The sequence below is a fragment of the Vigna unguiculata genome, chromosome 9 (genome assembly GCF_037176805.1).
Source record: "Vigna unguiculata cultivar grain cowpea cultivar isolate G323 ecotype 2 chromosome 9, ASM3717680v1, whole genome shotgun sequence".
NCBI lineage: Eukaryota > Viridiplantae > Streptophyta > Magnoliopsida > Fabales > Fabaceae > Vigna > Vigna unguiculata.
The window spans coordinates 45,077,340-45,091,861 of NC_140800.1; the positions used below are offsets into that span (position 1 = coordinate 45,077,340).

Below are 14,522 nucleotides of genomic sequence, written 5' to 3' on the forward strand. Positions count from 1 at the left end.
TCATTTAAAATTTTGCTCAGTTTCATTTTTTGTGGTCTGTGGTCCCTGAGAGCTTTAATCTTTTTTTCTGTTTGTGATTTGAAACGTTGTTTTCCGTTTCATAAACTATATCACGAAATCTTTTATGAAACGGATTGTGGCATGCGTTTCAAACTTTTACCAAACGGATTACAAAAGTTGTGCCGCGAAAAAAGTCAAAATATATGGGAAACGGAATACAGATTCCGTTTCATAACATTGTGAAACGGATTCTGTAATCCGTTTCATAAAAAAAATTGCAATTTTTTTTGAAACGGAATACAAATTCCGTTTCATAACATTGTGAAACGGATTCTGTAATCCGTTTCCTAAAAAAAATTGCAATTTTTTTTAGGAAACGGATTACAGAATCCGTTTCACAATGTTATGAAACGGAATCTGTATTCCGTTTCCCATAAACTTTGCTTTTTCTCATTCATAACAAAATTACACCCCACCCCATTACTTTTAAAACTTACTCTGTGGTAAATATATATATATATATATATATATATATATATATATATATATATATATACATGACTCATGTTCGTAGCTGGTTGTGGGGATGCTGTAAGTCACCTTTCTTAATTTAATAATATAGTTTCTTACAATGACATTTGTTTTTGGTGTTTTAATTCAATGAAGGCATAAACCTAATGTTGGTTTCTAAATTTTCCATGCTAGACTCAGACTCGAAAGAAATGTTTGTTGGATTTACTCCTTAAAATTAGTGACGGACCACTTTAAAGTTAATCATATATAGACACACATGCAACAAAAAGATTTCAAATAAATGGAGCTAAAACGGATTTCACGAAAAACCAACAAAAAAAAGCCAAAACGGATTCTAAAATCCGTTTCAGCATCCTCCCACACGAATTCCATAATCCGTTTCTGAAAAAATCAAAAAAAAAAAAACGAAACGGAATGTATATTCCGTTTCATGCGCCCTCCACGGATTCCACAATCCGTTTCTGTTAAACAAAGAAGTTGATTATATTCATAGCATGTTTCACAAAATAAAAAATATATTTTTCACAGATAATTTACCTGTTATTGTAATTTCTGAGATATTGCTCATCCCAAAAGAATTTTTATTATATTTAAAAAATGCTTTTATAAAGTGTGAGGGCAGAAGAAAGGAGTGATCAGAACTGAGGGAGAAGTAATATAATATATAAAAAAAAAACAAAAAAAAAACTTTAGTGTGATCACGTGGAACAAAGAGTTTCTGTTCCTATCACTAGTAGTTTGAAATAACATAAAAGGAAACATCACCTTTTTGAAATTTGATTTAAACATTCAGTAATGACAGATTGATATTTAAAGTGAATCATTACTATGAAAAAACAATTAAGTGAAACATTGAGAGAATGAAAATAAATTAAAGGTTATCAGTATTTTATAAATGTCAACAAATTTAATTAAAATTTTGAAACAAAAATAATATAAATAAGGTTAATTTAAGAAATTATAATTGAAGTTATGCATAACAAATCTAGACCTGCCCTAAAGCCGCGGATTTCATAATCCGTTTCTGTAAAAATCAAAAAAAAAAAGAAGAAACGAAATGTGTATTCTGTTTCATCCTCCACCGGATTTCACAATCCGTTTCAACAAAAAAGAAACGGAATGTGTATTCCGTTTTATATGGGTTTGTTTTGGGGTGCAGAGCGTCAGGGTAGTTTTGATTGGGATGCAGGAGATTTTACTGTGTTTTCTCTTTCTTCGTTACCTTTTTACTATGGGCAAAACTGGAAATATATAAAGTTTTGGGGGTACAGGAGAAAGGGTTGGGGGTGCAGGGAGAAGCCCCCTGCCCCAATGCTTTTTACTATGGACCTGTGTACCAGTAAGCCAAATCCGCCCACTTTACTACCCCTGCTTAAAATTGTGTAAGATCAAATGAAGAAGAAAAAAGTATATTAGTGATTTACTTTTTGAGAAGAAAAATAAATTTATAACTTTTATGCTCTCTTTGCTTAAGATAATTTAATGTTTCAAAGGAAATGGTAAGATGGAATATGAGATGATTATTACATTCGTTAGCCTTGATTCTAGAGCGAGTGAAAACAATAATTTGTGAGATGTACCAATTTTATCATCTAACCTAATCAAAACATATTTGAGAGATTATGTAATGAAAGACCAGTTTACCCTTTATTTAACATCGAGCGACAATTTTATGAATACAAAGGAATTGGTTCGGTTTGGTTGGAACCAATCCCATGAAAACAAAAATATATTTAATCCAAATTTAATAATAATATTAAATAATAATAATAATAAAAGTAATATTAATAATAATTATTATATTAATGTTAATAAAAATAAAAATATATTAATTTTAATTATAAGGACAAAATTTTAATTTTACATTTTAATATATTAAAACTTTACTTTTTACCTATCATATCATTCAAATAACTCAAAAACTTTACCTCTAAGTCTACTTACTTTCAAACTCAAATATTTAAAAAAATAATAATAACATACATTTTATTCTCTAATCCACTCATATTGATGTTCTCACTCATCCTCAAATCAATATTTTGAAGTGAACATAGCCTCTACGAAACCTTCAAATACTCATGTGTATCCTTATTTAATGTTAAGTATTTTATAGAGTTAATTGTTTTAAGTTTGCATTTGATCCAATTGGACTCGATAATATATGAAACACAATCAAATGAACTAATTTGTTAAAATGATATATTATTTTTCTACTAAATTTGGTTAAATTGTGAAATTGAAAAGAAAGGTTTTAGTTGAAATATATTTTATGGTATACATTAATTCTTACTTTTAAAATGTAAATTAACCAGAAATAAATACAACGTATTTCATGAGAAAAAGAGATAAAACAAATTATTAATTAACTATTTGAAAAATAGAATACAAAAAAGTACTGTTCTAAAAAGAAAGTAGTGCATGTTGGTTCCCGCATGTAAAATGTCCAGTGAGCTTTTAAACGCATGAAAACTTCTGAAATTAAAAGAATACAGAAATTTGTGGAGCTAATTGGATGCAGAATGTGACAAGATGAGGTCATTCTTGTCTTATTGACTAATATACTTTATATTTTATCTTTTTATTATTAAAAAGGTAGATTACTTTATATGATCAAATAAAGAACCTTCAGAAAAAAGAGAAGGGAGATAAAGTGCTCTGACCATTTTTTTTTTTCATGGATCTCTTCTTGTTGTTCGTCTTCAATCCAAACACACGTTAATTAAGTCAACTTTTAAATTAATGTAAAAAAAAAAAATCCTGACAAACAATGTTAAAAAATATAATTTAATATCAATATAAATTATAAAAAACTAACATCACCTTATACCCAAAAAAATATATTTATGAAGGTCATTTAAACAATTTGTGGACTATTATTAAAAAATAACTTATTAAACTATACTTTTTAACTTATTAAATATTATTTAATATTAAAACAAAATTTGTATTAAATGATAATTAAATATTTAATTTTAAAAAATATATAATTTAATAAACTTGAATGATCTTATTTAAAAACGAAAGCTTAAAATCCATATACTTTCTTGTCCTTGAAGCTTGTGGTAATTGTATCGTGGCTGCCACATTTCTTCCTCTCAACTCTTATGACGTGATTGAGTTGAATTAGACAGCATATTAATATAAGCTAATTAGTACAAACCAAGTGTAAATTAGCAATGAATACGCATAAAAAAAAATGATAAAAGAACTCTCATTATTTATTTAGACAGTGAACTGAAAATGTTACTAGTATTTGTATCTCAAATTCAAATTGTTTTTTATTTAAAAGAATGTTTTTAATAATTTTTCATTCTTTTAGAAACTAAAACAAAAATTATGTCAAAGATAATTTCTCTTTCATTTTACGACGATTTGGACAGGTATTCTGATGAATCCTATAAAATGTAACAAGTGTATTTTGAATTTTGAATTGAATGAAATGAATTTATTATTACAGGAGGTGTAGTTGATATACTGTTAATATTTTTATTTACAAAATTCAAATTTTAAAAATAAACTTCCTTCTAAGATCAACAAGCGTTGGTATGATATATTGTTAGAATTGACTGTCCACAATCACAATCTCTTCTGGGAACAATTTAAAATGAATTTACAACGTTATTCTAATATTTGTTCTGTCCATTACCGTTTCAATATTTTACTATTTTCAACTATCAAAGTAAAACAAACCTTATTTTTTTCTCATGACCGTCAACGATAATGATCAGGAAATTAAATGAATAAAAACTCTTTATTAATAATAATTAATAATATAGATTATATATATAACACATATTAATGTGATTATTCTCACCTAAGATTGATTTTCTATAATGGAAAAACCGAGGAATGTGATTTTTTTGTTTTAAATAATTCATTATTTTACTCATCAATTTCCTAGTCTACTATAATTGAAGTGTGTTTGGAAACACGTCTTCAGGAGCTAAAACGGTCATATAGAAGGTTAAAAACGTATAAATAACATCACAACTTTACTTGAAAATTCACAGAAAAAAAGTGTATGTAAACATGCTAATTTCGTTCTAAATTCTAACACTCAACTGAAAATGTACACGTTTTTGTAATTATTTTAGGAGGAAATGTTTGTAATGTAATTATAAGGAAAATACATGTTACGAAACATTCTTACTCAGCCATGTTTACCTTTTACAACGTTAGTGCTCCCCAGAAGGCGATGGGTCCACCGAAAGAAAATCCAAGTAAAATCATTTGTTTGGAGGGAACGATGAAACATTTTCTGTACGTTTTTGTCTTTTAATAATCATAATTCATTTTGATCATTTTACAAAACAAATTCTATAAACTCAGCATTATTCCCATATAAATATCCCCATCCTCGTTCCTTCCGACTTTCATTTCAGAAATACCAGAGTAGAAGCATTTTCATAACTTCTTATTTTTTATTATTTCGTTCTTTAATTTTTAGAGTATCTAACCACGCCCAAGATTCAATTCTCTTATCATGGATCAGCTCAAACTATCACTTCAATTTTTACTAACACTTCATCTATTAGCATCAGGTAAATAACTCACCAACAAATTCACAAGTAACTAGGCAACGGAAACTATGAAATTAAACTGTAACAAATTTTGGTGCTGGTGCAGGTGCAGTATCAACCACAACCTTCACCGTGGTTAACAAATGCGACTATTCAGTGTGGCCAGGCATTCTCTCAAACGCAGGAATCGCGGCGCTTCCAACAACCGGTTTCCTTCTACAAACCGGAGAGGCCAAAACCATCACCGCTCCAACCTCTTGGGGTGGCCGTTTATGGGGCCGCACTCTCTGCACGCAAGACTCCGCTGGAAAATTCTCCTGCCTCACGGGCGATTGTGGCTCCGGCACGATCGAATGTGCGGGCAACGGTGCCTCGCCGCCAGCGACCTTGGCCGAGTTCACACTCAACGGTGACAGAGGTCTTGATTTCTTCGACGTGAGCCTAGTGGACGGTTACAACGTTCCGATGCTGGTGACTCCTCGTGGTGGCTCCGGTGATAACTGCACCAGCACGGGGTGCGTTGGGGACCTCAACGGCACGTGCCCTTCGGAGCTTAGGGTTACAAGCGTGGATGGAAAACAGAGCATGGCGTGTAGGAGTGCGTGTCAGGCGTTCGGGTCCCCGCAGTATTGCTGCAAAGGCGCGTATGGGTCTCCCAACAGTTGCAAGCCTACGGCATATTCGCAGATTTTCAAGAGCGCTTGCCCACGCGCGTACAGCTACGCGTATGATGACAAGACCAGCACTTTTACATGTGCACCCTCTGCGGATTACACCATCACTTTCTGCCCTTCCCCTAATGATAACCCCAGGTAATTTTAATCTTGCTTTTCACACAAGGGTAATTTCGTCTTTCACGTGAAATATGAACGTTGTGTTGGGTGGTGTTTCACGCATTTTCTGCTGTGTTTCTATTATTTATTCTGTGTTACTACTTTTCACTTGGAAAACGACAAAGTAGCTGTGTTTTTGTACAGTCATAGGGAGATGAGCGTTTCGGTAGACTAATAAAGAAGGAGAAGCTATTTACTATATATAATATTAATTAATAAATCCTTTTTATATTGAATTAGAATTAAAATATGTAAGTTATGTGATTTAGAAATATGTTTAGGTATAGTATGTGACATCAAATAGTACGGAGTACATATACTTAATTTATCTCTGGAAACTCCAAATTAAAAGATAATGAAATCTTACTCTTCTTGTCCACTTGAAGTTAACATTTGGTTGAAATATCACTTCATTTGTCGGAAGTAGGAGTTATGATAATGAAAACTATAACCATATTTCAGACAATCTACTCAGCACTAAGCAGGTACCATAACATGTTAGAAAGAATTACTAGTACAATAATGGTGACATACCTTTAAGTGTTTAAAATAATTAAACATTGAGTTGAGAGGCAGGGGACCATACTTTGATGAAAGTCGAATCTCAATGAGTTGAATTTAGGATGATATCACTTAATTTAATGTACATGATGATCACTCATCTTTTGGCAGAACACAAAATAAGGCAGTCCTGTTATCTAGTTCACAATTAAATAAACGACAACTGGTACTCAATAATGTTTGGAATCACATGTTGATCCCTTTCTCATTTTCACTTTTTATCTTCGAACTAATGTGCACAAGTTTGTTTATCTTATAATCCTTATTCTGGATTTGCAGTCAGAAATCGTGGCAGGGGCAAAACCCGAGATCAGATAGCAGTGGTTCTTCTTCTGGGTCGCCGCAACTTAACAATGGCACAATGGTGTATGTAGGAGGTGCCATGGATCAAAGTGAATTATCATGGTCAGCAGGTACACATGTGAAGGAATCTCAAGCCATTGCTGGTTTTGTCAGTATCACCATTGCTCTTTGGCTCTTGTGCCACTTATAGTAACTACTTCCTCCTTCACCATTTCTCTAAACATTACACTTTTCTAAACATTACACCCATCATCAACCCATGTTTTTATGCCTAGAAAAGTGTTGGGATCCTATCCATCACTTGTCTGGTTTACTATGTCCTCGTGGCCCACGTGAGTTCAGCAGGGTCCACAAGCACCAACCATGATCACAACTCACAAGCATGCGGGTCATTTTAAATACCTCCATTGATGGAACTCCACCACCTTACAAGTTACAACTGTTTTGTTTTCTTGTGCCGAAAAGAAGAATCCGATGTTGTAGCTATGGTTATTGTTGGTAAATGGTGAAGATAGATAAATAGGGAGTGGGACATTTCATTTATCTTTTTCCTTTGTAGCTTTCTTGTTTAGTTTAATAGGTATATATACTGCATAATTCTTTGCGTTCTGGGCTATGCATTCATTTACAGTTCTACTTTCACTATGCTACTAGCGTCACAAAATTAATTGCTGATGTTTTCTGAACTTTCACTTCTCAACGTTGTTCCTCTCTCTTTCCTTATCAATAATTTCATTTCATGCCAAGTGTATGTATAGAAGTATATAAAACAAAAATAATATAAATGGTACCAAGATACCCAAAGGCTCTTGTCCGAAATGATTTTGAGTGATTTCAATAAGATAAAATTAACTAAAATTGTCGGGACTGACATTATTCAAAGAAAATTAAGTGTGACGAATCTACTTTATTAAATATAATATATTATTATTAAAATCTATTTCAAATATCATATACTAATATATGTTTAAAATATTACAAGGTTTTAAATCTTCATTAGGTGAAAATATTTAAAAATAAATAAATACTACTTGGCCTGATCTGACCCACAGTCTATTTATTGAGCAACCTTTATACAAATTTCCTTGAATCCATTAAGAAGAAAGTGGTGTGGTAGTGGCCACAGTTTGGTTTGGCCTTCAGTGACGTAATCTTGCAATCTTCTGGAACAAGCGTTTATGAATCTGATATCTGAAACAATTTGATTCTGTCATCGGATTTTTGGATCACCCAATTCATTGTCCTGTGGTTGGTGCTTCTTCTACATCTTATCCCTTTTTATATTTCAACTTCATAGGGACTACCAAATATTTTATTTATTTTTCATAATTTACACCTACTATCAGTAGTTAAGCATTGGGACTTCATAACAAAGACATATATAGCAAGCATTGAATAGTTTATATTATCCTTTATTGTTTTAGTAAACACCATTATTCAATTTGTTTCTGCCGTCTGCAGAATATGCAAGAAAAAACTATAATTCTTTCTGTAAAATATATAAAGCAAGACACTTTTACATTTTTTTAATATGAAAAAATTAGTATATCTGTTGAAAGTGCGATTAATTTTCTCGTTAGTTTTTCTTTTCAATTATTGTCTTATTTTATTTATGAAAAATTATATCTATACATCTTTTATTAAATAAACACCCACCTGAAACTTTATTTTAATACTATAATCATACATGTTTCAATTAAAAAAAAAAACTTAACTAAAGTGTTAATATAATTAGTTATCAAATGGTTTTTTTTTTGTTACGGATTGCCAAAATATGAAGGCTCTTTATTTATGTAACTAATAAAACTTTTAACTAATATAATGAAATGGTTTGACTTTTGGCACACTCAATTTAGTGGTTGAAATTGGCATATCATACATCCAAAGGGATTATACAAATGGTCATAATTGGGTTTTCTTGTTAAAATGGTGCATTCTGTTTTTGGGGGCAAAAATTGCATGTGTTTTTGGATTTATTGTATCATTATATGGTGATTTTCTCCCTACATCTTTACATAAAAAAGACATTTATGTTTTATCCTTTTTGCATTAGGTGATATGAATTTAAAAAGAACTGAAAGTCGTTTTTTATTTTCGGAAGATAAAATGATAAGCTTATTTTGTGCGAGGTGCAAGAAGAAATTTATGGTAGGGGAGAAAGAAACTGTCTTGAATTTTCCTATGAGAAAATAGGTGTTCAACATTGCAATCCACCCTACTCTTAATAATACTGCACTCGGATTTTTATTAAGAAATTAAGTGGAATTCAACCTAACTAAAGTTGAAAAAAAAAATTGCTAAACATATTACCACATTTCTGTCACTACTCTGAAGTTAGTTTTGACTTTTAAATTGTACAATGTAAAAATCACAGATTGGAAAGTTTCTTTTTTATATGGGTGTGCATGAAGAAACATAAGGAGGTATATGGAGGTGAACAATATCTCATTTGGAGAAATTGGGCGAGGCCTCTTAATACTTTTGATTCAGTGTCAACTTGGGCCTAAATTATTGTACGGAACAACAACGATAGAGACATCACCTTACAAACCCATGGGCCTAATTTGAAATCTACAAAGTAGAGCAAAATAAAGTGTCAGAAGTGGGATTTGAACCCACGCCCTCGATAGAGGACCAGAACTTGAGTCTGGCGCCTTAGACCACTCGGCCATCCTGACTTTTTTATTAAACGTTATTTCCAATCTGTATAATTAGATGCATATCAATATTTTATTCATTGAATTTAAAAACATATTCTGCGTCTTATTTCTTTTATTTTGTATATAATAGATATTTCAAATATGTTAAGAGTGGGTATTGTATGGAATTAATTTTAGATCACGTCCAGAATCCTTTATTATTTTATGAAAAAGTTATAAAAAAATTATTGGTTCAACCTGTAGGATATAGATACATACAGATATAAAAACAAGAAAAAGATAAATAATTGATGTGTTTAATTACATAATCCGATGAAAATAGATGTGAAAAATAAAAATAAAAAGTAAATATTTGTTAAATGGAGGTACCATCTTTAAGCAAATTAATAATTATCTATTGTAAGTCTCTATATATATATATATATATATATATATATATATATATATATATATAATATAATATATATATATATATATATATTGATTAATAATAATTGTACAGTTTTCTATTTTACATTTTTTCCCCTCCCTCCCACACAGTAAACATACATATTATTATTTAAGAGCTAAATAAATTTGGAAGTACTTTTAAATTGATCTCTATAACTGAACTTCATGATAGCATGCCTGCAAATGTTTGATTAAGATGATTACGGTTAATTATTAATTTAACTGTTGTAATAAAGCTACTATCAAAAATCAATTATCAATCAATTAAAGATTAGAAAACACATAAATATGTAATTATAAAAGAGTAACTGAAGCGATGTCAAATAAAACAAAAATCAGAATTCTTCAAGCACTCTAACACGCGAAAAAAAAAAATTGATTCAACATATAATTATTTGAATGGTTAGGTCTTTTTCATCTGATTTTTTTTTAACAAAAAAATATTAAACTTAATTGGTAAATTAGGTAGCATTTATGTTTTCTGTTAGGTGGTTTCTTGACATATATTTATTGATTTTAGTATAAGTAATAGAGCATCACTGAATTAATTCGTTTTCAGTGACTTCACATGTTATTGGAAGCAGTCACTCAGATACGTATTTTGTTAATTAATCACTTCGTATTAATTTGAGTACAATACAACATACATTTATTTATTTTAGTGAACTTAAATTCAATCCAATTCTTTCACTTTCTTGTTGGGCTTCAAAGTTACGCCTGCTATGCTTCTATTTAGAACAAGCCAGGTCCTTTCTGCACCTCCATAAATTTCTGTCAGCACCACCTAAAAGAAACTTTCTAGGATTGTAAAATCCGAAAATGAAAATTAACTTTCAGATTAAGTAGTTATCATAGAATGAGTTTAACGTAAATAATTGTGTAAAGAATTAACACCTAAAATAGTTCACTTGCACTCACGCTAGTCATATGAGTGTAATTCTTTAATTAACATTTAATTTCAGTTATGATTTGTAGTTTTAGATGTTTCCATGACACAAACATTTATAGTTAAATTTTTTTTTTTCCAGTAAACAATAAAGTTTTAATATAGTTAAACTCTAATTGTGATACAGTTTCACCTCACAAAGGTTTCAAGAAGACTCAATAAAATTAGACATGTGAATATCATATTAAATAAAAAATGTATATAAATCTTTCACTGAGACTATAAACATGTAATATAACCTCATAATAATTGAGTTTAGAAATCATACCAACCTAAAATTAAAGTGGTCTATAATAAAACAAAAATAAGTGTAATCAAACTCACGTCCATACTATTTGGTTGTCAAACAACTTCACTTTTTGTTTTTTCTACAAATCAAGAAGATTATTAATCTATCGTTTTACACATTATTACTACTTATATAAGAGTTATCATTGACAATGAATGTATCTAAGATTCAGTCATATAGAATTAATGAGACATTGATTTGTTGAAAAAACAATTATTTTGATTCTTTTAAAAAAAATAGTTATTTTGACGGAAATTAAAAAATCAGATCAAAAAGGATTTCTTTTTTTTAATATTTTAAAATGTTATTTGGCTAAAACAAAATCGGTTAGTTCTTTTAAGTAGAGAAGAAAATGGATTGAGTAAAATATTAGTAAAAAAAAGAAGGTATAATTAGTCCTTGAATTTTTGGAATGTTCAATCTGGTTCTGAATTTTTGGATGGTTCAATTTGGTACTCTTAATTTTTTAAAGTGGTTTAATTTAGTATTTTTCGTTATATTCCGGTTAACGCCGTTTGTATACGCGTGAGTTGTCACTCTGCAATAGAAACAAGGGTGAAATTGTTAATGGGATTGGTTTGTTTGTTGAGTGTAATTAACATTGTTTTAGTCTCTATGTTGATGTGCCTTTGATCAAGTATATTCAGTATTGTTGGTGTATGGCCGGGTACATCCCGGCCCAATAAGACAGAAATGGCCGGGATCACCCCGGTCCAAGTATGAGGCACATTCGTTGTGGCTCAGTCAATGGGGTACCTGCTTTTCACCTTTTCTCCAACACAACACAGAGGACCCAATAAGTGTGATGGCCAGCCCGACCCCTTTTGGTCGTGTACATCCCAGCCCAATGATGTGACAAATAGAATATGGGATTATGGCACAGAGGAGCAGCGTACAATCTTATCCAACAAGGAAGGAGTTGATATTTGGCAAAGTACAGACAGACAAACCCCGAAAAGGAAGGAGTTGATATTTGAGAAGTACAGACGGCCAAATCCCAACAAGGAAAGAGCTGATCTTTGACAAAAGTACAGACGACGAACAAATCTCAGAATGGAAAGAGATGATCTTTAACAAAGATACAGACGAACAATCTCAGCCAATAAGGAAAAAACCAATGCGTGCAACCTCAGTCGGAAAAGGAAAAAATCGATCCTTGAATACAAACGGCCCACCAATAATAATAACAGGTCCATTAAGAAATTAGTATAAATTAAGATCTAGTGAACAGATAAAGGTACGTTTTTCTCACTGAACCAATTACGCCTCATATCGAATCACTTTCTGACTTGAGCGTCGGAGTGCCTGCAGGTACCCTCACTCCCGGAGTGCAGAGTCAGGGAGACTCAGGAGGAGTCCAGGAAAGAACAGGAGGAGATTCGACATAAAGGATTCTTGAGATTGTTTGGTTCCGTACTGAAATAGTATTGATCAGGTATAAGTATAATACTAAATTGATCCATTTTATAAAATAAGAATATCAAATTAAACATTTTAAAAATTTGAAAACCAAATTAAATAAATTAAAAAATTTTGGGAGACTAAATTCGTAATTATACGAAAAAAAATTGATCGTCCAACGTACTTTCTCCCTGATCGAAAACTGGGAAAGAGGAGGTTGGAGAAGAAGTAGTAATAATAGGTTTGGAGTGATAGCTGTATTTTTGTGTAATGATTGGGTGAGATTCATAGTGTGGTGTTGAGTGTCGCTAAAAAAGCCTTTAACAGCGGTCAAATGCTCGGAATTATAAATTCCCGTCTAAAAAAGTAACCCAAACCAAACTAACCATCATTAAAGATAAGAAAGAAAGTGTCCATAACTTTTTACGTGGCTTCTCAAGACGTTACAGATGCATGCCCCCTTAGGGAAGTGAGAAATCTGATCAAAGTGCAGTGTTCAAAAGGTACAGTGCAGTGTTCTTCGATATTACTCTTAGTAATCACCATAATATAAAATATTATGTGAATTACTTTTAAATAGAGATTAAATTGAGAATAATAAAATAAAATTTTGAAAAATCAGTGTAATTTTTGTTATGTTTTATAGATGGAGTTTTATTAAAGTTCAATCACATAAAATATTGATATCATTTTTAACCTAAAAAATTTAAAATTGTAAGACTATAAGTTTATAAGTCTTTTTTTTACATAATGTTATAATTTTTTTTTAATTAATGTAAGATTTAGACTCGTCCTTAATCTTTAATTTTACATAATATTATATTTTTTTATTTTTAATTAATGTAAGATTTAGACTCATATTTAAATTTTTAACGATTTTAATAGGTAAATATTTTAATAGGTAAATGTGTTAAATAAAAGGTGGAGAAAGATGTTATTTATGACCTCTTACCTAGCTAGTTTAAAGAAGGTCTGTGTGTACTTGATTCATTCGTGTTAAAGCGAGTACACACATGCCGAATATAACACTCACACTCACTCCTCAATAAATTCCCGATATGAAGGTTACAACAGTATGAGGAAGGAAGAAATTGAGAAGAAGAGACGTGGAGGGTTATGATTGGTGTTGAAAAAATGAAGCACACGTAGGAGTTCCATTGGGCACCGCTGCAAAACCGAGAGCGATTGAGGGACCCGTTTCGGCAAATAAAAGAGAGTAAGAGGGGTTTCAATTCAAAATCTTCATCATCAAATCCTTTCTACTTCCATTCATCTCCTCTTCTTCATGATGGCCATATCTGATGTGGTGGCGCGGAACCTCACCACCATCTTCCTTGCGCTAATGGCCTCTTTCGAGGCCTACGCCTTTATCTGCGGCCGCAGCTTCAACGGCGGTTATCTCGTGGTCGTCTCCACCGCCGCTGTCATTCTCATCCTCCTCACCACGCTCACGTGGGACGTGTCGCGCAAAGCAACGTGCGCCTTTCACCGGCACCACGGTGACAGCCGGGAGGTGTGCAAGGGAGGTATCTGCTGGCACGGCGTGGCGCCCCGATCGCCGGCTTCTCAGGTCCGTCTCAGACTTCCTCGTCAGCTTCCCTTAGCCCCTTTGTGATTGTAATCATCATAATAACACCTTCTTTTTCTTTTTCTTTTTTACTTAATAAATATATAATCCTCCTCGTAATAATAATAATAATAATTTGGTAAGTGAAAAAGAACTCTCTGAATTTATCCTTTTCTCTCTGTTTGTAAGTTGTACAGAGTGTGTGTTTTTGTTGTAATAATAGTTGATATAAGAATTATTGAAATTAGTTTTGTGTTTGGGCATGGATATTTTAGTGGTGAGGTGGAAGAAGGGACCAGCATGAATTGAATTGGTGTATATAGTATAGTATAGCAGAGAAGCATGGTGAGGACTAGAAAGTTCAGTGTGTCAGGTATGTTAGGTGTGGAGAATTCATCCTTTCATGTGAGATACCAACATCATTCATTCTTATCAACTAAGCTCAATTTTGTTAGTCC

The 14,522-nt window shown here is 31.7% G+C and overlaps 2 protein-coding genes and 1 non-coding gene across 3 annotated transcripts; 2 read left to right on the forward strand and 1 right to left on the reverse strand.

Annotated features, from left to right (window-relative positions):
• The first annotated feature begins 4,881 nt into the window (after positions 1-4,881).
• On the forward strand, positions 4,882-7,437 carry LOC114164053 (Pathogenesis-related thaumatin superfamily protein). The gene is made up of 3 exons (XM_028048528.2): positions 4,882-5,075; positions 5,161-5,866; positions 6,728-7,437. The coding sequence occupies exons 1-3, from the start codon at positions 5,018-5,020 to the stop codon at positions 6,939-6,941; spliced, it is 978 nt and encodes a 325-aa protein (XP_027904329.2). The 5' UTR covers positions 4,882-5,017; the 3' UTR covers positions 6,942-7,437.
• A 1,908-nt stretch (positions 7,438-9,345) lies between these two features.
• On the reverse strand, positions 9,346-9,429 carry TRNAL-CAA (transfer RNA leucine (anticodon CAA)). The gene has a single exon. It is a non-coding gene; the product is annotated as a tRNA-Leu (tRNA).
• A 4,057-nt stretch (positions 9,430-13,486) lies between these two features.
• On the forward strand, positions 13,487-14,522 carry LOC114163739 (uncharacterized). The gene has a single exon (XM_085666845.1). The coding sequence runs from the start codon at positions 13,783-13,785 to the stop codon at positions 14,110-14,112; it is 330 nt and encodes a 109-aa protein (XP_085522971.1). The 5' UTR covers positions 13,487-13,782; the 3' UTR covers positions 14,113-14,522.